The sequence below is a fragment of the Microcaecilia unicolor genome, chromosome 1 (assembly GCF_901765095.1).
Source record: "Microcaecilia unicolor chromosome 1, aMicUni1.1, whole genome shotgun sequence".
In the NCBI taxonomy this organism is placed as follows: domain Eukaryota; kingdom Metazoa; phylum Chordata; class Amphibia; order Gymnophiona; family Siphonopidae; genus Microcaecilia; species Microcaecilia unicolor.
This window is the reverse complement of record NC_044031.1, coordinates 729,600,642-729,626,634: the sequence shown is the minus strand read 5'-3', so window position 1 is coordinate 729,626,634 and position 25,993 is coordinate 729,600,642. Positions and strand designations below refer to the sequence as shown.

Below are 25,993 nucleotides of genomic sequence, written 5' to 3'. Positions count from 1 at the left end.
AGATGCCAGTTTCCAGGCTCACCAGCTTTAAGCTGCCACTGTGAAACTTGCCAATGAACAAAACTCAGGAACTGGCAATGCAGACTAGCGATCCAAATATAGAGAATGTCATACTATTAATATGTATTGAGTCAAAATTCACTCTTCTGTCAGCTTTTCTCTTAAACACCAGCTGTGGCATTTGACACTATACCTGGATTTTCAGCGCTGTCTACAATCGGGATATTGGCACTCAAAAGATGTGTATAAAAACTTCCACCGCTGTTTGCCGGTTATCGGTGATAGTCAGCACTGGTACCCAGATAGCTGGTTAATTTGGGATAGCTTTTTTTATGTTAGAGGAGGCCTCGAGATGCAATTGGTAGGTCACCTGCGTATTGCACCCGTGATCAGAGTTCAAATCCCACCCTGGTCAACTCAGCCATCCATCTGTTTTCAGTCCGTGAACAAGTACCCAGCCTTAGCTGGGGGTAAACGTGACTAGGGAAGGCAATGACAAAACAACCCTGATAATAGTCTGCCAAGAAACCACCACACAAGTGGCAGCCCCAATAAGCTGTTCATGACTTCATATTTGCATACAAGGGTCTACCCTTCCCTTTACCTAAGTTAACCAGATAATCATCTGAATACCAGCACTGAATATTGCTACTACCTGGCAGGGGCGGACTGAGAGTGGTCTGGGCCCCCTGCCTGCTGCTGCCTGACACCCCCGACCCACCACCACCATTCTACTATCCCCCCTACCGCCGCAGCCGACGCGCCCGCTTCCCCGGGCCTGTCTGAAGGGCCCTAGTGGTCTCTGCGGAGGGGGGGGGGAGCATGGTTTTTCCTGCCCTTTGTGCTGCCACTATTCCTCTGCCTGCCAGCACCACCATGTTTTCAAAATGGCGACCGAGACTCCCCACGGTAGTCTTAGCTGCCATTTTTAAAGTACGGCGCTGCCAGGCAGGGGGAATAGCAGCAGCACAACGGGCAGGAAAGAACATGTTCCTCCCCACAGAGGCCACTAGACCACCAGCGGCACGCCTTTAAAGGTAGGACCGGGGAGAGCTGTAGTGTGCAGCGGGCATTTGGGCAGAGCCTCTGGGCCCCCCTAGAGCTTCTGGGCCCTCGGTCACTGCCCGGTTGCCCGAATGGTCAGTCGGTTAACTGCTCCACCCCAGACTGCCCCTGTTCTCTTCAGATTTTCAGTGGCTGAAGATGCAGGAATGGCCCTGGTGAGTAGCATTTACCAAGATAACAGTTGCTCCTACCTGGATAAGTACAGCTGAACATAAGGTGCTATAAATGTCTGTGTATGTTTGCTGCCCATGGAACCATGCAATATTGTTAAAGAGATATCGGCCTAATGTTCCACCGGTGAACCCTTTACACCCAGGGTCAGATATTGCAGATACATTTAGCAAGATCAGGGCTTAGACTGGTACAAACCTGGCTGACTGCAGCTCGATCTCTCGTTGCAGTCAGCCCCTTCCTATGATTTTTCAATTCAGGCATCTTTACTCAGTTAAAAATGAATAAGTGGTAGTTAATTACAACATGGCTTCCACGGGAAAATCACTGTACATCATTATGCTTCATTTTGGCCAAAGCTTCCCTGCATTACTAAGAATGTTTTCAGAGATCTGAATTTCCTGATCTTTTCCACACATCTTTTGTGAGAAGTAGACTGCGCTGTAAGTTTTTTAACTACTGTTGGCGAGTGTTGAACAAAAACATCTGGCTGAAATCCTGAGTGTAATAAAGGCAGGAAAGAGCATTCATATTGCCTTTCATCTGCTCACCACAAGAGCAGAAATGTTGCAGGAGTCGGCCAGATGTTCCACCAGATGTGGCCCTGTCCTAAAGAAGCCACTGAGCTGTCTGATACCTTTTCCAGGCATCCAGCTGAAGTTAAGCTTGGATCTCTTTCTGCACCTGAGCCTCCAACTTTTGACTTTGAAGGATGATAAGACCCTGGATGATTTTATCTGTTTTCATCTGTACACCAGGCCTTGTGGCATAACCAGAAGCCTTGCATGGGTGCAGAGGGACAAGTTTCAGACTCTGCATTTTGGGAATCTGTTTACCTGTGCATTTTGCTCTGAGTTTCATAGCAAAACTGTTCACATGCTTTTGCCTTGAAGCTTGCAAGAGGTACAAAAGTATTGCATACTGGGAAAGACCAAAGGTCCATCAAGCCCAGCATCCTGTTTCCAACAGTGACCAATTCAGGCCACAACCACCTGGCAGAATCCAGGCTGAAAGGATTTGCAGATGTTTTCCTGCAGTCTGCACACTGCAGACCACTGGAATGGGCTCCCAGGGCTGAAGACCATCCACTGGAATTCATGGAGTGGATCTAAGAATTTGGGTATCATTTTCATCCTTGTCTTACGTGATCACTGCACCACAGGATCCAGTCAACACTGTTGATTTATTCTCGACTTGCCAGATTACATTAGTGGCTTTTTAATAATTTCTTTCTGTGTGTCTGGTCTTTAATTTTATTTATGTAATTTCTAACTTTAGAGTGTCAAATGGCAGAAAAGCAGACTTTTTTTTTTAGCAACATCATAAATGACAGCAGATAGAGACCAGCATGGCTCATCCAGTCTTCCCAGAACGATAGCCAAGGTTGTACCTGCTGCTGTGTGCATTTTCTCCCTCCCCTTTTGTCCTTAAGATTGCAATTGCCACTCTGTGCAGTTTACCCCACTCTCTCTTTAAAAATAAATAAATAACAGTCTGGAATTTATCTTGAAAAAAAACGAGTGCGGTGGCCATATAAAATCCAGAAATTAGAGGTGTGCTAGCCTGGACTTTGAAGTCCTTTCATGGGACTTGATTGCACCACTCACAATGACTGTGCCCCCCCCCCCCCCCCTGTCTGCAAACAGTCCTAGTAGAATATGTTTTTAACTTTATTTGATCTGCCTTCGGAGAAATTGGGGCTTCATCCGGCCGTTTCCTGCTGTTCCTTTGGCTTTTCATTATTGAGATTTGGTGCTCGAAGCCTTAATTCACAACTCCCTGGGAATTTTTCCCCTTACGTTATATCTTCTTATAACATACTGTAGTCCAGTCAGTGCAGTGGTGATCTTTGCCCAGAAGCCATGAACTCTATAATTATGGGCTCTAAATCCAGCCTGTAGGTGTCACTGTTGCTCAATGACCGTTGCTCCCTCTTCCCACAGACTGTTTACCTTACCTCTGCGGCTTTATTTTATTTATTTATTTGTTGCATTTGTATCCTACATTTTCCCACCTCTTTTCAGGCTCAATGTGGCTTACAATACATCATGAATAGTGGAAATAAGAGGAAGTAGACATTTAGTATTACAGAAGGAGTTTGGGTTACATGATAATGAAAAACAAGAAAGTAATATAACAGGAAAACATTATAAACATAATAGTAATATAGCAAGAGAACATAATAAAACAGTTTTGGTTACATGTGGGAGAGTTCACATGTGTTGATCTTTGTGGTATGTCCTGTTAAAGAGATGGGTCTTCAGTAGCTTGCGGAAGTCTGTCAGTTCATAGATCGTTTTTAGGTTGCGCGGCAGTGCGTTCCAGAATTGTGTGCTCAAATAGGAAAAAGTTGATGCATGCGTTAGTTTGTATTTTAGACCTTTACAATTGGGGAAATGAAGATTAAGGAATGTTCGGAGATGATTTCCTAGCATTCCTGGGTGGTAAGTCTATCAGGTCTGACATGTAGGCTGGGGCATCGCCATGAATGATTTTATGAACTAGGGTACATATTTTGAACGTGATGCGTTCTTTGAGTGGGAGCCAATGTAACTTTTCTCGTAGGGGTTTAGCACTTTCATATTTTGATTTTCCGAATATGAGTCTAGCTGCAGTGTTCTGGGCTGTCTGGAGTTTTTTGAATATTTGCTCTTTACAGCCAGCGTAGAGTGCATTACAATAGTCTAGATGACTGAGTACCAATGATTGTACCAGATTACGGAAGACGGTCCTTGGGAAGTATGGTCTTATTCTTTTTAATTTCCACATTGAGTGGAACATCTTTTTGGTTGTATTTTTCGCATGACTCTCAAGTGTTAGGTGTCTATCTATGGTAACTCCAAGAATCTTTAGGGTGTCTGAAATTGGTAGGTTCAGTTTTGGTGTGTTGATGGTGGTGAATTTGTTCGTATTGTGTTGAGAGGTGAGTATTAGGCATTGGGTTTTTTCCGCATTAAGTTTCAGCTGAAATGTATCTGCCCATGAGTGCATGATATGTAGACTTTGGTTGATATCATTGGGGATTTCTTTTAAATCTTGTTTAAATGGGATGTAGATTGTTACATCATCAGCGTATATGTATGGGTTGAGGTTTTGATTTGATAGTAGTTTGGCCAAGGGTATCATCATTAAACTGGGAAACAGAAGATCTGAGCAGGACAGGAGGATTAACCCTTTGGTGGGCCCTAGATAAACAAGTGTGTTGGGATCCCTTTCATAACATAAACACATATTAAAACTCCCAGAAATAGGCCCAACATAGTTCTGCTGCAGAGGAAAACTGGCAGAGGAGAAAGCAGCAGGTACGAAGTGCTGCTAGTTGACTGGAGGACAATATAGAGAGGGTGGGGAGGATAGACAGACTTTTGCATCTTCCATCCCCCACTCACACTTTTCTTTCTGCAAGCAACTGACTACACAAGGCAAAACTTTACCTGGAAGCCATTGAATTACCTCATCTGAGGAGACCCTTCCCAAGCATATGGACCCTAGGTAGATGCCTATTTTACCTGTGCTTAATTTTGCCCTGGACCTGTGCCTTGAATTGATCTCGGCACCCTCATCAGCATAATAGTACACAGTATTACCATGGAACTGGTCAGAAATCATGTATTTCGGTACATAACTTCCCACTATTTCAGAACCTGTGTGATAGTTGTGTCCATGAATCAGCAGGTGGAGACAGAGAACTGAAAACTGAGCTGAGACATATCTCTCTTGGCATCCAGTCTAGTTCCTCAGTATTTTCTATCTCCAGCAGGTGGATGGACACACCTTTTTGCATCTGGATCGGAGTGATTGCTCCTTTTACAGTTGGTCTGGTGCCCTGGAAATTTACTTCTTCCCTCCCTTCACCTCTCCCCTGTTTCCTGTAGAGCTCTCCTTTTCCAGCACAACAATCTCTAAAAAAAAAAAAGAAAGGAGAAGGAAAGAGGTTTGCTGGAGAGTGTGGAACAGAGTATCAGTCATGACCCTTTCTCATCTGTAGTAAGGTTTATGGAGACTGTGAGCTGGGAGGAGCAGCCGGCAGTGGTAAGTCTGACTAAACTTTGACTCAGAACCGCTTGGAGGCCTCAAGTTCTATTTGGTGCAGGGGAGGGATCCTGACTCACTGCTTGTGCAAGTTGTGCTGCACTTGTGACAGTCAGGGGTGAACAGCAACTCTGGAGGCAGTTAAGCGGTGTTCCCCCTGTGGGATCTGCTGGCTGGTATTGGGGTGTTGCAGTGTGTGCGAGCCGGGAATCTCGCAGGATGCAGAGGAAACAGTGGCAGCACATCTGCGGATTTGGCACAGCATCTGAATATGCTGGGATCTTCGGGCTCTCCAGCAGGGCCGGTGCACAGTTTAGTGCAGGAGAGCACGGGAACGGGTGCTATTTTGTTTGGGGCCGACTGCCAGTGTGGAGCAACCTCTTTCTGATCATATGCAGAGCACAGCCACCAATTTACAGCCTCAGAGCACAACAGAGCATTCAGCTGCATCAGGATCTTTGTTTTCTCTGGAGTTTATATTGCTCTTACACCAGGCCTATTTACTGAAGCAGGAAAAGTCAGAGTTGCTGCAGGGTGCCTCAGTTTTTCGCTGCACTGTCCCTCCAGCTCCTAAGAGATCTTGTTTAGACCTCCAGGGGTGGGCAGATGAGGCCAACTCTGCTTCTCACTCCTTATCTGATGTGGCCTCAGTCTATTCAGAGGAGCCATCCTTAAAGGAGATGTTAGAGGAGAGAGGTGATCTGAACGTACTGAGGTTTTTTCATAAAGAGGAGCTCAGTACTCTTAATTCTGAAGCACTGGCAGTGCTTTTCATTTAGAAGCCTTCTGCTTCGCATCAGGAGTTCCATCTTTGTTGATCATGAGCGGGCTTAGAGGTCCTTCTAAGGCCTTCCTGATGCACCCAGACATTCAGGACCTGATTACAGCAGAACGGGTCTCACCGGATGTGGGGCTGAGAGTGGAAAGAGCCATGGCTCGCTTCTATCCATTGGTTCTGGAGGAGAAAGATAAATTGCAGCTTTCCAGGTTGGACTTCCTGGTTTCAGCAGTGACTAAGAAGACCACCTTGCCAGTGGAAGGGGCCATTGCCCTAAAAGAACTACAGGATAGGAAACTAGAAGGCTTGATGAAAAAAGCCTTTAAAGTGGCCTCTTTGGGCCTTCAGGTGGCTCCTGCACATTTAAATCTCTTTGAGTATCGACCTTATTCTTATTAAAGTAGAGGCCAGTCCAAAGCTTAATGGTAGCAGTAATGGGGACAGCAGCAGCATCAGGTTTGTTAAGGACCATCAGTGCATGTTTCCCCCAGGAGGAGGCGCAGCTTGGGATATGAACATAGACTGAAACATCTTTTTCCAGTGTAATCTATCCAAATCTAGCTCAACATCTTCTCTTCCTTTGCCCTATAACCCTTCTGCTCAAGTCATTCCATTGGCTCTCCATCCACATCTGCATAAAGTTCAAGCTCCTCTTACTTTTACTCTACAGCTCCTCAGGGGAGATATGATAGAGGTCTATAAAATAATGAGTGGAGTGGAACGGGTAGACGTCAATCATTTGTTTACTTTTTCCAAGAATACTAGGACTAGGGGGCATGTGATGAAGATACAAAGTAGTAAATTTATTACAAATCGGAGAAAAAGTTTCTTCACTCAACGTGTAATTAAACTCTGGAATTCGTTGCCAGAGAATGTGGTAAAGGCGATTAGGTTAGCGGGGTTTAAAAAAAGGTCTGGGCGGCTTCCTAAAGGAAAAGTCCATAGACCATTATTAAATTGACTTGGGGAAAATCCACTGGTTATTTCTGGGATAAGCAGCATAAAATATATTGAACCTTTTTGTGATCTTGCCAGGCATTTGTGACCTGGATTGGCCATTGTTGGAAACAGGATGCTGGGCTTGATGGACCTTTGGTCTGTCCCAGTGTGGTAATACTTATGTACCTGTCCTCTCTTTCCCAACACCATTTCTCATGAACTCGTTCATCCCCGGGCCCGTCATATTTCTGCACTCCTTGACTCGGCTCTTTCTCACTTGTTACACTGTATACTTAGATCAGACTTCCTGAGTCAGGGCATCATGGAAACTCCCTGGCTGTATTCAAATCCAGTATAAAAATTGACCTTTTTGAGACGTGTGTATGGCCATGCATGTGTAAACAAACTTGCGGATATAGTCTCAACAATAGGCAGACCTAAAACCATAGCATACTGTTGTGCACACATTATAATATAGTTCCAAAGGTTCTGATCTATCCAGTATGATTTAGTTTCTTCCCCTACCTTAGTCCAAAGGAGTCGATATGTAAATGATTTAATTGGGCAGGAGAGGCTCTTGCCTGGTTAAATTGTCTGTGCAGGGCTATCCGGGGATATTCATCGGCACTTAACTGGATAGTGCTGCTGAATATCCCCATCTGTCTGCCTAAGCCAAAATCAGCTATGTTGTGAGCTGTCCGGGAGCAGAGTTTTATTTATTTATTTATTTATTTTTATTGCATTTGTATCCCACATTTTCCCACCTTTTTGCGGGCTCAGTGTGGCTTACAATAAGTTGTGAGTGATAGAAATACAATTTGTTACTACTCGGATATGGATTACATTGTGAGGAGTTATGCGAGACAAACTCAGAGTATCATTAAGGAATATAACAATGGAGAAGAGCAGTGAAACATTGGGGGAAACAACGGGAAACTAAAAGGGGCAGTACATAACAACAAGAAAGCATATGGTATATATTTTCTGTGAGTAGAGGTATGAGTGTGGTGAGATTACAGGGGATGAGAATTCAGAGTGGCTGTATTGAAGCATTATTGAACCGTGGGTGTGGACTTTATGTGTTTTGGTTCTTTCCGTAAGTATTCTCAAAAAGATGGGTTTTTAATAGTTTGCAGAAGGTGGCTTGCTCGTAGGTCGTTTTCAGGTTGCGCGGCAGTGAATTCCAGAATTGCGTGCTCATGTAAGAAAAGGTTGACGCGTGCAGCGCCTTGTATTTCAAGCCTTTGCAATTAGGGAAGTGGAGGTTGAGGAAAGTTTGGGATGATCTTTTAGCATTTCTGGGTGGTAGATCTATTAGATCAGACATGTAGGCTGGGGCTTCACCGTGAATGATTTTGTGGACTAATGTGCATGCTTTAAAAGTAATGCGTTCCTTAAGTGGGAGCCAGTGTGGCTTCTCTCGTAAGGGTTTTGCACTTTCGTTGGCACTTATCCAGTTATTCAGCATTTAACCCAGATAAGTTAACTTATCTGGTTAAGGGCTGAAAATTACTTACATATCGCAGACCGCTTATGGGGTCCTTTTACAAAGGCGCGCTGAAAAATGGCTTGCGGTAGTGTAGGTGTGGGTTTTGAGTGCGGCCGATCCATTTTTTTTAGTGCGCCTGTAAAAAAGGCCTTTAAAAATGTGTTGGTTTTTTTTTTTAAATGGATGTGTGGCAAAATGAAAATTACTGCATGTCCATTTTGGTTCTGAGACCTTACCGCCAGCAGTTGACCTAGCGGTAAAGACTCACATGGTAATGACCTACGTGTGCCAAATGCCACTTGGCGCGTGTCCATTATGCGCGCCCAAAAATAAAAAAATATTTTTCAGACACTCATATTGGACATGCGCCAAAAATGAAATTACCACAAGAGCCATGCGGTAGTCGGGCAGTAACTCCATTTTGGCACGCCTTGGGCACGCGTAGACGCTTATGCGTCTTAGTAAAAGGGCCCCTATATTTTTGTTGAAAATTTGCAGTATATCAAATAAATTGAAATTGAAATATTGGCCCTTAACCAATAAATGGAGCCTAGCCACACTTACCTGTATGTTATTCAGCGCCAGGCCCGGACATGGCCCAGCATTGAATATTCAGGCATAAAGCAGGAGACAGCTAAAAAATCGCTGACTGTCACAGGTTGAATATTTACCCCATAGAGTATAATAGTATAGTCTGAGCCCCTCTGTCAGCAGGTAGGTGTAAGGGGCGAACTTGAGTGGGATGTTAATAATGATTACTAATGCAGAGGCGGGGCTGGTGGTTGGGAGGCAGGGTTAGTGCTGCACAGACTTATACGGTCTGTGCCCTGAAAAAGACAGATACAAATCAAGGGGCTGGTGGTTGGGAGGCGGGGCTAGTGCTGGGCAGACTTATACGGTCTGTGCCCTGAAAAAGACAGATACAAATCAAGGTAAGGTATACACAAAACGTAGCACATATGAGTTATCTTGTTGGGCAGACTGGATGGACCGTGCAGGTCTTTTTCTGCCGTCATCTACTGTGTTACTATGTTACTATGAAAATGAGATTTCCAGTCACACAGGTCCCTGGAAATGTTAGCACATCTGAAGAAAGGACCTAGTTGACAGTGCAAGCAAAGAGATCTCAGTGTAGAAAGATTCCACTGTTTTCAAGTGTCAATGTGCCTTTTAGAACCCTGAACTTAGTCATGGTGAGGAAAGCTTAGTGACCCAGGCCCAGCTAGACATAGAGCCGATGCTCTTCAGTTGAGAGAGTGGTTTTGGGGGGGTAGGAAGCTTGGTTGTTATCATTTCATACCTCTGTTATCTGTTTAATTATCCTTGGTGTCTCCACTTTCTAGCTTGTACCTGTTTAAGCTGGGACTTGCTCCACAAATTCAAGACCTCTATGGGAAAGTTGACTTCACAGGTAAGTTATTGCTGTTTTGATATCAGCAAGGCACCTAAACTAAATTTTTTAGGGCTGGGCATTTTACAACATTTATATGTTTGTTCCCTAACATTCCGTTATCAGTTATGGAAGGACTTGTTTTACAGACACAGAAGAGGAAAAGAAGCCTTACTAAATCAGGTCCCATCTGCCCCATATTTTTATTGTATGTAAGCATAAAACAATTAAAATTTGACTAGAGGTGCCGTGTACCTTGGCTGAGATGGATCTTTAAGGTGCGATGGACTCTGGCTGAAGGTCAGGCAACCCAAGATCCCATTGTCTTTGCCCTATCAGGCAAATTATTTATGGAACCTTGCCCCCAAATCTGGGGGAGTCTGTAGATCTTGGCCCTTTATGGTTCTTTCTGCAAAACATTGAGGATCAGTTTTCGAATGGAGTTATGTGTTTATCAGCAGCCAATAGATGTATAAGTCTGGTATCTGTATTTTCAAACACGATGGGGGAGGTTCTATAACATAGGCGCTACCATTTAGGCCACTATTTTATACATAAATGTTAGAGTACTAGCATATATGTGTTTAAGCATGCATCTGTGTGCTTATATGCTTGCATTCTTCCTAAGCGCTTTTCTGTACCAATGCTCATAACTTGCATAGCACAAGGGCAGGAGCCAAACTCACAGAATGCTGTAAGTTACATGCATTCCTTTGGTGCCGAAGTACTCTTAGCTGGCGTTCAAGTGATTGCATCTAAAAGTTAGGCATGTTAATATTTGGTTAGGTTAATTTTACAGGATGGGAAGTGGGCACCTACTGGGTGAGGCAACAAAAAGAAACCCCTAGAGTTTTTTTTTTTTTTTTGCTCTTTTCTCAGCAACCACATGGAATTTCGATGTGAAACTTTACAGCTTTATTTGCTGTTATGATTTATGTTTCTGTGCTGAATGGAATGAGATTATCTTTAAACATGGCAAAGTTACAGACTTTTTAGTGTGACCACCTAGCGATTTTTGCGTATTCAAAAATGTTTGCACTGTAAAACTACCAGTATTCAAAACAAAACAAAATGGGGTACAAGCTTACTGTTAATGATGTCATAGTGACGTAGACTTCTGTCTGGGGAGCAATGTTGGAGGCCTACCACAAGCTCCACCCAAAGCTGCAAACAATCGCCGAACTCAAGGAAGCGTTGCAGATATCTGGGACAGCCTGCCACATGGACCGATCGACAAGGCTGTTAAGAACTTCCCAAAGCGACTGAAGGCCTGTGTTAAAGCTGGGGGTGGACACTTTTGAGCATTCACAGTGACTGCAAAATTCTGACACACTGTTAATTATATTGTTAGAATGAAGTTAGTTTACTGTGTTTTAGCGCAAACATTTTTAACATGCAAAAATCGCTGGGTAGTAATGCTAAAATGTCAGCAAGATCAAATGCTAAAATGTCAGTAACATCAATATAGCATAAGTTAATTAAATGTTGTTTAATATAGTAGTGCTGCGGTTCGATTACAATTTCTAATTGTGATTAATTGTGTGATTGAAACTTTGAATTGCGCTATTAAAGGCGGGGCATAGCCGGTAGTCCATTGGAAGGGACATAGGGATGGACTGGGGTCTGGTTTATGCCATAATCAAGTTAATGTAGAGGAGAGAAATAAAAGTTTTCCCTAGCCTTCAACTGGCTCGTACCTGGATCATAAGGTCCTACCCAACTGTTGGCCCATATCTAATATTACTTTTGTGGCAAAGATCACCAAAATGTAGTGCCTCAAGGGCTCCTAGCTTTCTTAAACTCTACAAATTCTTTTCATCCTCGTAAGTCTGACTTACGTGAGGGCAACAGCACAGAAACAGCCTTAGTGGCCATGAAAACTTTGACCATCTGTCACCTTGATGGATTCAGGGATGTTCTTGCTAAACAACTTGATTTGACTGAAGCATTTGAAGTCATTGATCATTCTCTACTTCTTTCTAGGTTAGAAAAATTTGGCCTCGCAGGAACAGTTTTGAACTGGTTTAGGTCATACTCCTCCCAATGCTTTTTTCAGGTCTGCTCTAATGGAACATTCTCAAATAGGTATCTGCTCTCCTTTGGTGTTCCTCAATTGTCGGTTCTGGCCTTTACACTCTTTAATCTCTTTATTGCTCCATTAGCAACATTGATTTAAGATTTGGTCAGTGGCGTAGGAAGGGGGGGGGGGCGGTGGGGTGGTCCGCCCCGGGTGCACGTCGCTGGTTCCCTGCTCTTTCTGCCCCGGAACAGGTTACTTCCTGTTCTGGGGCAGAGAAAGCAGGGAAGCAGCAGAGCCGACGCAGCTCCCAGTGACGTGCACTGGGGGTGGATCGGCCCTCCCGCCTGCCCTCCGCTGCAAAGTAAGGGTGCGTTTCGGGGGGGGGGGGGGGTGCGCTCCGGAGGGGAGGGGGGTGCGCAGTGCCCTGCACCCGGAGGGGGGGGGAGTGTGCAGCGGCGACCCGGCCCGGGTGTCAGGCACCCTCGCTACGGCACTGGATTTGGTGTTCAGCTCATACTTTTATATGGATGATATTTTCTCATGAGACTTAGGATAATAACTTCCACCAAAAGTTGACTTTTGCTCTGGATCAAATTGCACACAGGTTAGAAATTCTTTAATGTTTTTTGAATCCACAGTGAGAAGCAATGTGGTTTCCCTGGAGAAAATAACCACTTCCATTCCTTCCCCAAATTTGTAATACCTCTATTCCTTTCAAGGACACCATGAAATCTGTTGGGGTTATTGTGGACTCTAATCTTAGTTTTGGTCCATATATTCCGAAATTGTGAAAAAAAATCTTTTTTATTCCTTAAGAACGATATGATCGCTTAAGACATTTTTGCATAGTCCTGTGGTGAATCAAATAGATTATTGTAGTGCTGTGCTAACAGGGGGGTTCCGTTTTGCCAATTAAAATGATCATAGTTGGTTCAGAATCATGCTTTTCCTTCTCTCTCTCTGAACAGCACTGGCTTTCTGTGCATGCTATAATTAAGTTTAAAATTCTCCTTTTGGCTCACTGCAGCTATTATACAGGATTTCCATTTTATTTCTATTCTCTACTTATCCCCTCAGTGTGCTTAGATCAGTGCGTTTTTTCTAGCGAAAAAGGTGCCGGTACTCAAATGCCAGGCCACCCTTCAGGGGTGGGGTGATCATTGAGGGACCCACCCCACAGTAGCCAGGCCTCCTGCAACCAGTCACAGAATCTATGACAAGGCAGAATTGGTGTGTAGGGGCCTGAGCTCTTTCATTAAAACTTGGAGGGCCATAGGTCAATTTTAGCAGTCAATGGAAAAGGTGCCGGTACTCAGTACCCCCAAGTACCCCCTCAAAAAAAGCCCTGGTTTAGATATTCTAAGGCCAATTTCTTACTTATTCCATCTTTGTCCCTCCCAGACCACTGGTGGCGCTCTCTCCCCTCCCCTCCCGGTTTACTTTTTTATTTGCAGTAAGTTTTTGTTCTGCAGCGTATTGAAATGCTGCCTTGGCCTGCACTGGGCCTTTCCTTCTGAACCATCCCTCCCCTTTCTGAAGACAGGAAGTTGCATCAGAAGGGGACGGGACAGATCAGCAGGAAAGGCCCATTGGAGGCCAAGGCAGCGCTTCAATATGCTGCAGAGCAAAGAGGGGAGAGCCACCGATGGTGTGGGAAGGGAGGATGAGATGCTGGACTGGGCGTGCAGGAGGGAGGGAAGGATGGCAGTTAATTTTTAATTTTTAAAAAACGATTGATAATTAACACATTAAGCGTGGCGTTAATTGCGATTAACAGGCAGTGCTATTTAATAGTAATACGTATGTATGATGACTAAATAAGTTTGTAAAATTTCTCATTGAAATTCAAAGCGGTTGCTGAGAAAACAGCAAAAAAAACTCTAGGGGTTATTTTTTTTTTGCTCCGTACAATAGAATTGCCATTAATGTGGATAGTGTCAGATTGAAAATATGTCTAACTGCTCCAACTCTATCCGTCTAGTGAGGGGTGGGCAGCAAAATTATCTGTTCACCCTCCTCCACTGAGAGAATTGGCCATTTAACCCTACCTTCTGTTTTCTATCTATTAGCCAATTCCTAATCCACAACAGAACATTGCCTCCTTTCCCATGGGTTTTTAATTTTCTCAGGTGTCTCTCGTGAGGGACTTTGTCAGTTACTTTCTGAAAATCTAGATACACTCCATGAACCGGCTCTCCTTTATCCCACATGTTTATTCAGGCCTTCAAAGAAATGATAGAGGTATATAAAATAATGAATGGAGTGGAACAGGTGGATGTGAAGCGTCTGTTCACGCTTTCCAAAAATACTAGGACTAGGGGGCATGTGATTAAACTACAGTGTAGTAAATTTAAAACAAATCGGAGAAACGTTTTCTTCACCCAACTTGTAATTAAACTCTGGAATTCATTGCCGGAAAATGTGGTGAAGGCGGTTAGCTTAGCAGAGTTTAAAAAGGGGTTGGACAGTTTCCTAAAGGACAAGTCCATAAACCGCTACTAAACGGACTTGGAAAAATCCAAAATCCCAGGAATAACATGTATAGAATGTTTGTACGTTTGGGAAGCTTGCCAGGTGCCCTTGGCCTGGATTGGCCGCTGTCGTGGACAAGATGCTGGGCTCGATGGACCCTTGGTCTTTTCCCAGTATGGCATTACTTATGTACTTATAAATGAAGCAGATTGGTGAGGCGAGACTTCCCATGGCAGAATCCATGCTGACTCTGTCCCATTAAACCACGTTTGTCTATGTGTTCAGTGATTTTATTCTTTATAATAGTTTCCACTATTTTGCCCAGCACTGATGTCAGGCTTACCACTCTGTAATTTCTCGGATTAACGCTGGATCCCTTTTATGAGCAGAGCAGAAGAATTCACCTGCTATGTGGTTAGGGTTTGATTCTTTATCACGGTGACATTGTCTTTGCATTGTAGAGGAGGAAATAAATAATATGAAGAGTGAATTGGAAAAGTACGGGATTCAGATGCCAGCCTTCAGCAAGATTGGAGGAATCCTAGCCAATGAGCTGTCTGTGGATGAAGCAGCGTGTAAGTGCACACTGGTGTGTTGTTGCTACCGTTAACGGGGTACAGATGATCCTCAGATTTTACTTAACGAAATGTTGCAAATTGAAAGGTTGACTAACGAAGTGAAAGAAACGTTATGTTAAATTGTGCTGTCTGGTTACTCAGGCTTTACTGCACTGGCTGTCTGTGTCATTTGCCTTTACAGGGCTGCTGGCAGAGTTGTAGAGAGAGGGAAATCAGCTACTACTGGGCTAGCGATTGCTGCTGACCAGTATTGGAAGAGATTTTCGGGCCGATATTTAAAGCGATTTAAGCGGCCTAATTTAGGACAGCGTTTGAGCTGTCCTAAATTAGGCTGCTTAGCTATGCGGGTGCCGGCACTGAATATCGAGCCAGCACCCGCATAACTTGTAAATAGAAAGGGCATGAGCAGGGGAAGGCACATGGGCAGGGCATAGGTGTGTCAAACATTTATACACGTAAGTTATAAAATACTTATGTTTATGAGTTAAAATGCTACACTTAGGTGCATGCATTTATGCTTGCTATTGACATGCATAAGTGGGTGCTCCTAAATGTTAGCGATAAATGTCAACTTTATGCTAGTATTTATAACAGAGTCTGGGCCCCCAGGTTCCGTTATAGAATTCATGCTCAGTGCTCTGCATTTTGGCGCCTAAATTATGGCACACTTTATAGAATTGCCCCATTTGTGTTTATTTACTGAATGGTACCCGTGGATCTGAAAAGAAAAAAAAAATGACTTCTGGTGTGATATTCAGCTGGCGGTAGTGATCAGTGTTCTGCTGACTGACGCTGGCCTTAAACCCAGAAATTCAGTGCTGAGCCATGTCCAAGCACCGGCATTGAATTTCTGGTTTGTGGAGCCAGCTACTGCATGAAGGGTCTTGTTTACTAAGCTGCGCTGTAGGTACGCTAACTTTTTAGCATGCGCTAACGATAGAGGCAGGGGTGTAGCTAGACTTCGGCGGGAGGGGGGTCCAGAGCCCGAGGTGAGGGGGCACATTTTAGCACCCTCCCTGGTGGCACCGACCCCCCTCCCCGCCGCCATTGCTGACACCCTCCCCCCCCCCCCCCGCCAGCACCACCACCACCAACTTTGACCCCCCCTTGCCGACGACCCTCTCGACCCCGCTTCCGCCAGCCGTCGCCTACCTTTGCTGGCAGGGGGCCCCAACCTCCGCCAGCCGAAGTCTTCTTCCTTCATTTGGTTAATGAGTCTGACATCCTGCACGTACAATGTGATCTGCAGGGCTTCGTTCTGTTTCTGTGAGTCTGACGTCAGACTCAGAAACCAAACGAAGGAAGAAGACTTCGGCTGGCGGGAGTTGAGGTTCCCCGCCAGCAAAGGTAGCAGACGGCAATGGCGGGTTGAAGGCGGGTTGGAGGGGGGGTTGAAAGAGTCGTCAGTAGGGGGTCCAGGGCCAAATCTACGGGGGCCCAGGTCCCCGTGGCCCCATAGTAGCTACGCCCCTGGATAGAGGCACACATTATGTTCCCATGGGTGTCTCTAGTGTTAGTGCACGCTAAAAGGTTTGTATGCCTACAGCACGGTTTAGTAAACAGGGCCCAAAGATAGGACTGACTTTGATGGCATTAACTACTACTACTATTTAGCATTTCTATAGCGCTACAAGGCGTACGCAGTGCTGCACAAACATAGAAGAAAGACAGTCCCTGCTCAAAGAGCTTACAATCTAATAGACAAAAAATAAATAAAGTAAGCAAATCAAATCAATTAATGTGAACGGGAAGGAAGAGAGGAGAGTAGGTGGAGGCGAGTGGTTACAAGTGGTTACGAGTCAAAAGCAATGTTAAAGAGGTGGGCTTTCAGTCTAGATTTAAAGGTGGCCAAGGATGGGGCAAGACATAGGGGCTCAGGAAGTTTATTCCAGGCGTAGGGTGCAGCGAGACAGAAGGCGCAAAGTCTGGAGTTGGCAGTAGTGGAGAAGGGAACAGATAAGAAGGATTTATCCATGGAGCGGAGTGCATGGGAAGGGGTGTAGGGAAGGACGAGTGTGGAGAGATACTGGGGAGCAGCAGAGTGAGTACATTTATAGGTTAGTAGAAGAAGTTTGAACAGGATGCGAAAATGGATAGGGAGCCAGTGAAGGGTCTTGAGGAGAGGGGTAGTATGAGTAAAACGACCCTGGCGGAAGATGAGACGGGCAGCAGAGTTTTGAACTGACTGGAGAGGGGAGAGGTGACTAAGTGGGAGGCCAGCAAGAAGCAGAAGTGGCCTAATGGTTAGTGCAAGCCACTTTAACCCTCCATTGCCCCAGGTACGAAAACTTAGATTGTGCGCCCTCTAGAGACAGAGAAAGTACCTGCATATAATACGTACAGCACTGCATACATATAGAAGCGCTATAGAAATGAGTAGTAATAATAGGAACAGAGTCACTTGCTTTATAGGTGTATGGATAAAGTAGTGTGGCTGCCCTGACCTGAGGAAGAAGCTTCTGGCCTTTGAAGGCCAGTCAAAAAATGTATTAAGTTAGTGTGATAAAGAAAGGTGTCATCTTATTTTCTGTTTATTACCTTTCTAGGTCTATATCATCCTATAGTTTGGTTTAGGAAAGTATGTTTCACATGACAGCTGGTTCCACAGTTGATCCAACGAGTGAAGCACAGTCCCCTGTGTACAGAAGCAGTGACCACCGTGATTAACCTTCCTCTTCTGATTCATTTCCAGTGCACGCCGCTGTTATTGCCATCAATGACGCGATAGACCATGGTGTTCCTGCAGGCACTTTTGCAGCCCTCAAGAACCCCAATGCCATGCTGGTGAACCTTAATGAGTCTCTGGCACCCACCTACCAGGACATGCTCTACAAAGCAAAGCAGGCCAAGATGATGAATGCCAGGAACAGGGTAAAAGGCCATCCTGCATGATGAATATAGTCCTTTGCATAGGGGGTGGAAAGGAGGTTGTCCTAAAAACATTTAGATGTTGACTTATTCTACTTAAGGGTGGTTCTCCAGGTCCCAGTTGGGTTCTTTTTAACTTTAGAGGCGGTGTGCATGGAGAGACTTGTATGGTTAACACAGAAGAGAATGGTTTTTTTTCTAGCTAGTGATCAGCACTGTTTGTGGACCGGTGTGACAAACCCAAGTTTCAGTGAAACTAGTGCTGTATATGGGAATCATCGACTATATCGTAAGCCATGTTGTTCATCAAAATTTGAATGATCAACTAATGATAATAAACCAAATGAGAGAAGAGGAGGTACTAGAAGTACTTACATAAATGGGAGCGGATAAAGCCGTGGATCGTTGATATGGCACACACAGAAGGAGCTCAGGAATGTGCTGACTACACCCTCAAACTACGTTCAGTTTGTCTTTGAAGATGAAGTAGATTCCAAGGGACTTGACGAGAAAGATGTAGCCTTCAATAGGAAAATGGGGCCCAGGTAAAATCGTGAAAAAGAGAGTGGCCACGTTCCGAAACGAGTAGATTCCAGGACACCAGACTACAAGATTTCACAAATGGGAGGTCCTGGTAGACAAACTTTGTTCTTTCAGGGTCGAAGTCTGCAAATATGTTAATTTTGCACATACAACTGTAATGAATCTTCCTCCTAAACAGGGCATGTGGAATGTGATCTCTGACTTAATTTATTGTTAACAGTCACTGTAGAAGTGTTTTAACAAGATGACAAGAGGTGGATGAGGGAAGTGTGGTGGACATTGTCTATCTGGACTTCAGAAGGAGAAATTAAGTCTTACTTGATGGTTTTCTTTCCATTAGTCCTTCCCTTTATTCCAGAACCTGTGGGATATTTGTGTCCATCAACCAGCACATGGAGATAGAGAACTGAAAACTGAGCCATGGCATCCAGTCCAGCTTCTCAGTATTTATGTAATCAAGCAGTAAAGATAATCTCAGAATAAACATAGCCTTAAACAGCTGACTAACCTAACACCAGATGAGCAAACATGTGTGGACCTCTCTTATCTCTGGACAAGTTGTAGAGAGCAAAAGATATTCAAGAAGCACCATGCAAGGTGACAGCTGACCCTTTACTTTGCACCAACTAAACATCTCATAAACCTTGGCCGGGCCTCTGGAATAGTGGGAAGGACTAATGGAAAGAAAATGAGCAGGCAAAAACTTAATTTCTCCTTTCATTACGTAGCTTCCCATTATTCCAGAACCTGTGGGATGTTTAAAAGCAATCCTTAGAGTGTGTGGGATCCTTGCTCTGCCACCCTGAGCTAAAACAGGCTTCCGAGCACGCCACAACATCCACCCCATAGTGCTTGGCAAAGTTATGCAGCGTTGACCACATTACCACCTTGAAAATATCCACCAGAGACTAGAGTAAGGTAGTTTCTACCCAGGATGTCGCTGTATCTAATGAGTGAAGCACAGTCCCCTGTGTACAGAAGCAGTGACCACCGTGATTAACCTTCCTCTTCTGATTAATTTCCAGTGCACGCCGCTGTTATTGCCATCAATGACGCGATAGACCATGGTGTTCTTGCAGGGCACTTTTGCAGCCCTCAAGAACCCCAATGCTATGCTGGTGAACCTTAATGAGTCGCTGGCACCCACCTACCAGGACACGCTCTACAAAGCAAAGCAGGCCAAGATGATGAACGCCAGAATGAGCCCACAAGGCCTGAGGAACCTGCTTCCTCTCAAGCAAAAAAAGCTGATGCAATAGTCTCTTTCAGCCATCTAACAGTTGTGACCTTGGAAGACATGAGGCCAAACCTCTGCTTCCCAAAAAGCAGAAACAGTCTGTCTGATTTCCTAAACTCATTTGTGACTTCCAGATATGTAATGAGGACTCTATGTATATCGAGAATTTTCAAGGAAGAATACCAAGCTTCTTCGTCCTTTAAAGGACGGAAGCTGCACAGATTGTTTGAGATGAAATGCTGATACCACGTTCGGAAGAAAGGAAGGAACTGTACACAGGGCAACCCCCACCTCTGAAAAGCGAAGAAAGGGATCCTGACAAAAGAGAACCTGAAGCTCCAAAACCCTATGTGCTGACACAGCAGCCACCAAGAATGCTGTCTGTAGAGCAAGATCTTTCAAGGAGCCCTCCTGCAGTGGCTCAGAAAGAGGCTTCTGAAGAGTCCAAAGGACTAAATGAAGGTTCCACTCTGTACATGATGTGAGAAAGGGAGGCTGCAAGTGACCCACCCCCGCAAGAATCAAACAAAATCTAGGTGAGCTGCAAGAGATGTCTTCTGTAGTCAGCCCCTGAAACAGGCCAAAGCCTCAGTCTTAACTTTTAGAGAACCCAATGCCAATCCTTTCTGACAAACTGCCTGGAGAAATGCTAGGATGTGCACGATCTGAACAGAGAAGGCAGAAAGTCCGCGCTCAGAACAGCAGCCCTTGAACCCTTGCATATGCCATGGATATAAAGCATTTCTGAGTCTGAAGCAAGGTGGCAGTGACCATATCAGAATAACCTTTTTCTCTCAACCAACCTTTTTCAATGGCCAACCCGAAAGACCAAAGGGGCACAGATCCTCCATGAGCACCAGACCTTGCTTCAGTAGGCCATGTACCTGCGGAAGATGGAGAGGATCCCTGTCCAGCAGTTGATCCACATACTATGGCTTATAAGAACATAAGAGTAGCCATACTGGTCAGATCAATGGTCCATCTAGCCCAGTATCCTGTTTCCAATAGTAGCCAAGCCAGGTCACAAGTACCTGGCAGAAACCCAAATCGTGGCAGCATTCCATGCTACAAATCCAAGGGCACGCAGTTGCTTCCCCATGTCTGTCTCAATAGCAGACTGTGGACTTTTCCTCCAGAAACTTGTTTAAACCTTTTTTAAACCCAGATAGGCTAACCTCACTCACCATCTCCCTCCTCTGAACACCTTGCTGTCCCTTGCAGCATCCCTGATCCACTTACTCATGTTCCTCCTCCCCCTTTTTTTCTGATTAGTTTCTGTGGCCAATCCGGGGCAACAAGAATCATTCGACCCCGGTGCAGTGTGATCCTTTTCAATACACGGCCTATCATGGGCCAAGGAAGGAAGACATACAGTAGATGTGTCTCCAGCCAGGGCTGCAGTAGGGCATCGATAACTATCGAGCCCGGTTCTTTCCAACGGATGAAGAACTTGGGCACTTTGCTATTCCTTTTCGTTGCCATCAAGGCCAGAACAGAGAACCCCATTGGTTCACTACCAGCTGAAAACCCTGGCTGGATAGCTCCCATTTTCCTGAGTCCAAGGAGCGTCAGCTGAGAAAGTTCACCTCCACTTTCAGGGACCCAGTGATGTGACTGCCAACAAGCAGAGAAAGTTTTCTCTGCCCAACTCATGAGGGAGACCACCTCCACCGCCATCTGGTAACTGCGGGTCCCACCTTGCTTGTTGAGATAAGCGACCGCTGTCGCATTGTCAGAGAAAACTCAGACCAGGGGCCCTGCCAGAAAGGGAGCGAAGTCACGTAAGGCATTCTGCACTGCCCTGAGCTCCAAGCGCTTTATTGACCACTCAGACTCCTGTTTGGTCCAGGTGCCCTGTGCCAGATGGAACTTGTAATGAACTCCTGAACCTAACTGGTTGGTGTGCATTGTCGAAGGCAAAAAAGGAGGTAAAAAATCCTCACGACACCGTGAAGATGAAACAAAAAAGTGAGGAGAATGTGTCATCGGAAAGGGAGCTCTTGACAGTCAAATTCCTGGGCAACATCCACCACTGCATACTTTGTCTGGCAACCAGTGTCCAAAGAAGATGAAGGTGATATTTCTGTGGCACTGGAGACCTGCTTCTGGGAAGAGACTCCTGAAATGGCTGCATATGAGCCCCTGCCAATGGCACCGCTTCCATCGCCACTCTCATTGACCTCAGACACTGGATATAGTCCTAGACCCTGGGCCTGCCTTGACTGAGGAGAAGATGAATCTGTTGAACCAGCTTCGACCTCCTGCATCCTGTGAGGAAGATCCTCTCCCTTGCTGTATCGAATACAACACCCAGATACACCTGCATCTGCAATGGAGTTAGTCTGCTCTTCTCAAAATTGATCACCCAACCAAAGCACTGTAGAAGATAGACAACTTAAGAAATGATCATAAAGTCATTGAGTCTACCAATAAGTCAAATCTTTAATTTCAGTTTTAAATATTTTCATAATAGCTTCAGACCTTAAATATTTTCAAACAACTAAAGCTAATTTATTTTTAGCCTAGAAAACAGCAGCAGCCTAGAGCCTCTTTGACTTCCGTACTCTTGATTTTCCTAATTTGGACCCATTTTGAAGTGTTCTGGAATCTGTTTTTGGATTCCAGTCTGTAAGTTGAGACATGTATATTTAGAGCAGTGGTTCTCAGATCCGGTCCTCAAAATCCCCCCCCACCCCCCCCAAGGGGTCTGGCTTTCAGGATAACCAAAATTTGCAGATTATCTGGGTTCTCTGCTTTGTGTGCAGGTATCTCATGCACTTTCATTATCCTGAAAACCAGACCTCGTGGAGGTTCTTGAGAGCTGTGTTTGAAAATTGCTTTTCTAGACCCTGGAGGGGACTGCCCCAAAATCCATATTGAACACTTTCTTCTAGACCTTAGGGTAGACTACCCGTTGAAACTGACCACTGGCACCATGCGGTGAGCTGGTTTGACGTTCTGCTTGTTCTAATCTCCATGTTCTGTAGCAAGATGGCGGAGAGCTGGCATATGTTTTTCTAGTTCTAGATCCCCATCTAAGAAACCTCTTTTCTGTTCACTCTTCAGATTGACAACTCTGGAAATGAAAGGGATGTGTACGAAGAGCTCCTGACACAGGCTGAGATACAAGGCAATGTTAATAAAGTCAACTGTAAGTTTTCTTTTTAAAATGTTGTTTGCATCAGGAGGTGTGATTTCTATTATTTATTATTTATTGCATTTGTATCCCACATTTTCCCACCTATTTGCAGGTAGGAATACTCTCTGTTCATGGATATTGGTATCTAATGAAAAATATGGGAGGGGGGATCTTGAATAAGATGTGTTGACAGAATTATCCAGTGTCTGGATCCACCTGGCAGGTTACAGGTAGAGTAAGTGACTAGAAACTGCAGTGGAAACGCAGACACACATTTTCCTGAGACCATCTTTCAGAGTTTAGGAAGGCCTGGGAGCCAGATTTTTGAGCCGCAGCAGCCTCCCAATATTAATGGATGTAGTAGTTGATTTCAGAGCTTTGTGATTAGATATGGCAGTGGTTCCCACACCTGTCCTGGGGGAATCCCCAGCCAGTCAGGTTTTCAGGATATCCACAATAAGAACATAAGAATAGCCATAGTGGGTTAGACCAATGGTCCATCTACCCCAGTAACCTGTTTTCCAAACAGAGGCCAAGCCAGGTCCCAAGTACCTGGCAGAAACCCAAATCGTGGCAACACTCCATATTACAAATCCCATGTCTATCTCAATAGCAGACTATGGACTTTTCTCCCAAGAGTTTGTCCAAACCTTTTTTTAAACCCAGATACGCTTACTGCTGTTACCACATTCTCCGGAAAAGAGTTCCAGAGCTTAAGTATTTGTTGAGTGAAAAAATATTTCCTCCTATTTGTTTTAAAAGTATTTCCATGTAACTTCCTCGAGTGTCCCCTATGTATACAATGAATATTCATGAGAAAGATTTGCTTGCAATGGAGGAGGTTCCTCTAGGACAGGTTTGGGAACCACTGAGATATAAGAAGGGCAGGGTGGTGGGATTTTGTACTCTTCCCTCTCCAAGGTGTCAAGAGTACAAATAAAGATAACCAGATAAAGGGAGAGAAATCCTTCAAGAGGTTATTTTCTATGGCTGGCAGCTGTGATATGTTTGCATTGTGCACTGGAGGATCCAGTCTGGCTGGTCCAGTTGTGATTTTTTTTCTGGTATTGTGCACTGTGTTACTGCGGGACAAGGGTTAATTGCTCACTTTGATCTAAGACTTACAGATTCCTAGCACTTCCTTCCCATTCACACTGGAAGCTTCTGGCATTGTGATTTTTTCCCAGGGCTGGAAGCTCTTAAGTGAGTCTCAAACCTTGTTGCTGTCTGTTGCTAGTCCTTAGGGGAGAGGATATTTTTCACTCTGTTGTCTTTGTTGCAGCTTTTCTGATCCAACTTTCTTGGCACTGGGCTGTTGGCTAGTGAAGTGGCATTGCACCAAGGAGCATGAGGGCTTCTCCTTTACAGGCTTACTGCCCCCTGGTGTGCATTAAGGAATTTTACACAAGTGTGACCTATGCAAGTCACTTAACCTCAGTCCAGCTAGACATTTAAAGAATGCTAAACCTTTCAAATGCTGCCGAAAGCATTTGGAATTGTGTTGAAGACCATGTTACTTTAAAAGAAAAAAAAAACATTTTAATGATATACCCCAATAAACATAGCCTCATTTTCATAACTAGTCTCCTTTCAAACAGCCATGTTTCAGTGTTAAAAAATCTGTGTCAAGGGAATCTTATTTCAAACCATGACAAATGTGCTTTTAAAACATTTTGGTGTCCTGCATGGAGCAGTTTTCTGCATTGCATTGGGGAATAAAAAAGAACCAGGTATTGAAGAATATTGTTAATGGATGACTCATTTTGTTGGAGATATATGCACATACACAAAATCAAAGATTTTGAGAAGTTTTAAAGTACCTCTCAGTGCATTTTTAAATGTTTTGCACAATAGTGTGTGAAATAGTATTTGGACTTGTTATGTAATTTAAATCAATGCTACTGCTGTGTGTGAATTTTTTTTTTTTTCAGAAAAGATTTTTTTGTGCAACAGGGGCCCCTATAAGTGAGATTTAAAGAGCACATTTACTGAGCTCCTAAAGTAGCTTTTGGACTGTCTCCTAGTGAGGACTTACATTGTGATCAGGGTTATCCTTAGGTGCGTGTGAACAGCCACACAGCACAAGCCTTATAGAGCCAGCTACATGGGATAGTCACAGGATGGGAGGAGTCAGACTAGGAATGTGGACCCCCCTACCTCCCTCCCAAAGCAGGGGAATACACCAGAGCTGTTCATATCCCTGGTAACTAGACAACATGGTGGTAGCTTGTTGATGTGTGTGGAGGCCTTTGAAAAGCGCCCCTTCTTCCCCTGCATTGGACTCTGGTCCTGAGGAACTGAGTTCAATTCCCACTTCAGGCACAGCTCCTTGTGACTCTGGGCAAGTCACTTAACCCTCCGTTGCCCCAGGTACAAATAAGTACCTGTATATGTAAGCCGCATTGAGCCTGCCATGAGTGGGAAAGCGCGGGGTACAAATTATTATACCGAGCCTGGCCACAGGTGTTATGGCTGCATTATGAAAAAGAGAGTAGAGGGATAGCCAGTGGTATTGTAGCTTATTAGGGTCAGTCCCAAAGGAGCAAGAGGAAGCATGCAGTGGACATAGGGCTCAAAATGACTCTGCAACAGAAGGGGATCCAAATCTGAGCTCAAACCAGTGGAGCAAAGGGGGTTAAGGATATTGTTGCATTGGATCTGTCTGTATTGTCAGTGTTTCTTTGTTCTTTTGCAGTGCAAACAGCTATAGAGAAGGTGAATCAGGCTTTTGCACAGGGGGATCCAGTCGTATTGTTTGAGGCTTTGAAGGCTCCAGCACTGGGACTGCAAGGATTATACAGGGAAAACAGTGACTGGTACCTGAAGCAGCTTCTGGCTGATAAACAGCAGAAAACAGAGGTAGGGCGAGAGAGTGCTCCCACGTGTGCCCTGGTTCCTTCTTTTAACCCTACAGTTTGGGTACTAGGACACACCACTGAATCCTGCATTTGAAGAACTGATCGCTAGCCAGTCATTCAGATTTCCAGTGCTTCTGCCAAGGTTTGCCCTGGATGCTGCTAAAACAATCCCCTCTATTCTAGTTATCTAAAACAAAAATGTGGCATATGAACTAAGAAGACTGAACTTGTCCCAACAAATTAATGTATTTACTTCTCTTAAATGTAGCTCTGAATTTCCAGTATACGTGTGCACATCTTGGCAGGTTTTGAGAACCCAGTAAGGGAGGCGGGGAGGAACTTCGTAAACTTGGTTTGAAGAATACATAATAACAGTGTTAGAGACCCTCTTACTAAGGTGTAGTAAAATCTGGG

The 25,993-nt window shown here is 44.6% G+C and overlaps 1 protein-coding gene across 1 annotated transcript in view; it reads left to right on the top strand.

The window, feature by feature from the left end:
• The window catches only part of IQGAP1 (IQ motif containing GTPase activating protein 1), a 232,648-nt gene that overhangs the window by 99,655 nt on the left and 107,000 nt on the right, over window positions 1–25,993 (top strand). Inside the window, exons 6-10 of the mRNA XM_030189633.1 lie at window positions 9,818–9,885; window positions 14,818–14,931; window positions 17,627–17,805; window positions 22,649–22,733; window positions 25,417–25,580. Coding sequence (XP_030045493.1) covers window positions 9,818–9,885; window positions 14,818–14,931; window positions 17,627–17,805; window positions 22,649–22,733; window positions 25,417–25,580 — 610 coding nt within the window. The remainder of the gene's footprint in view (window positions 1–9,817; window positions 9,886–14,817; window positions 14,932–17,626; window positions 17,806–22,648; window positions 22,734–25,416; window positions 25,581–25,993) is intronic.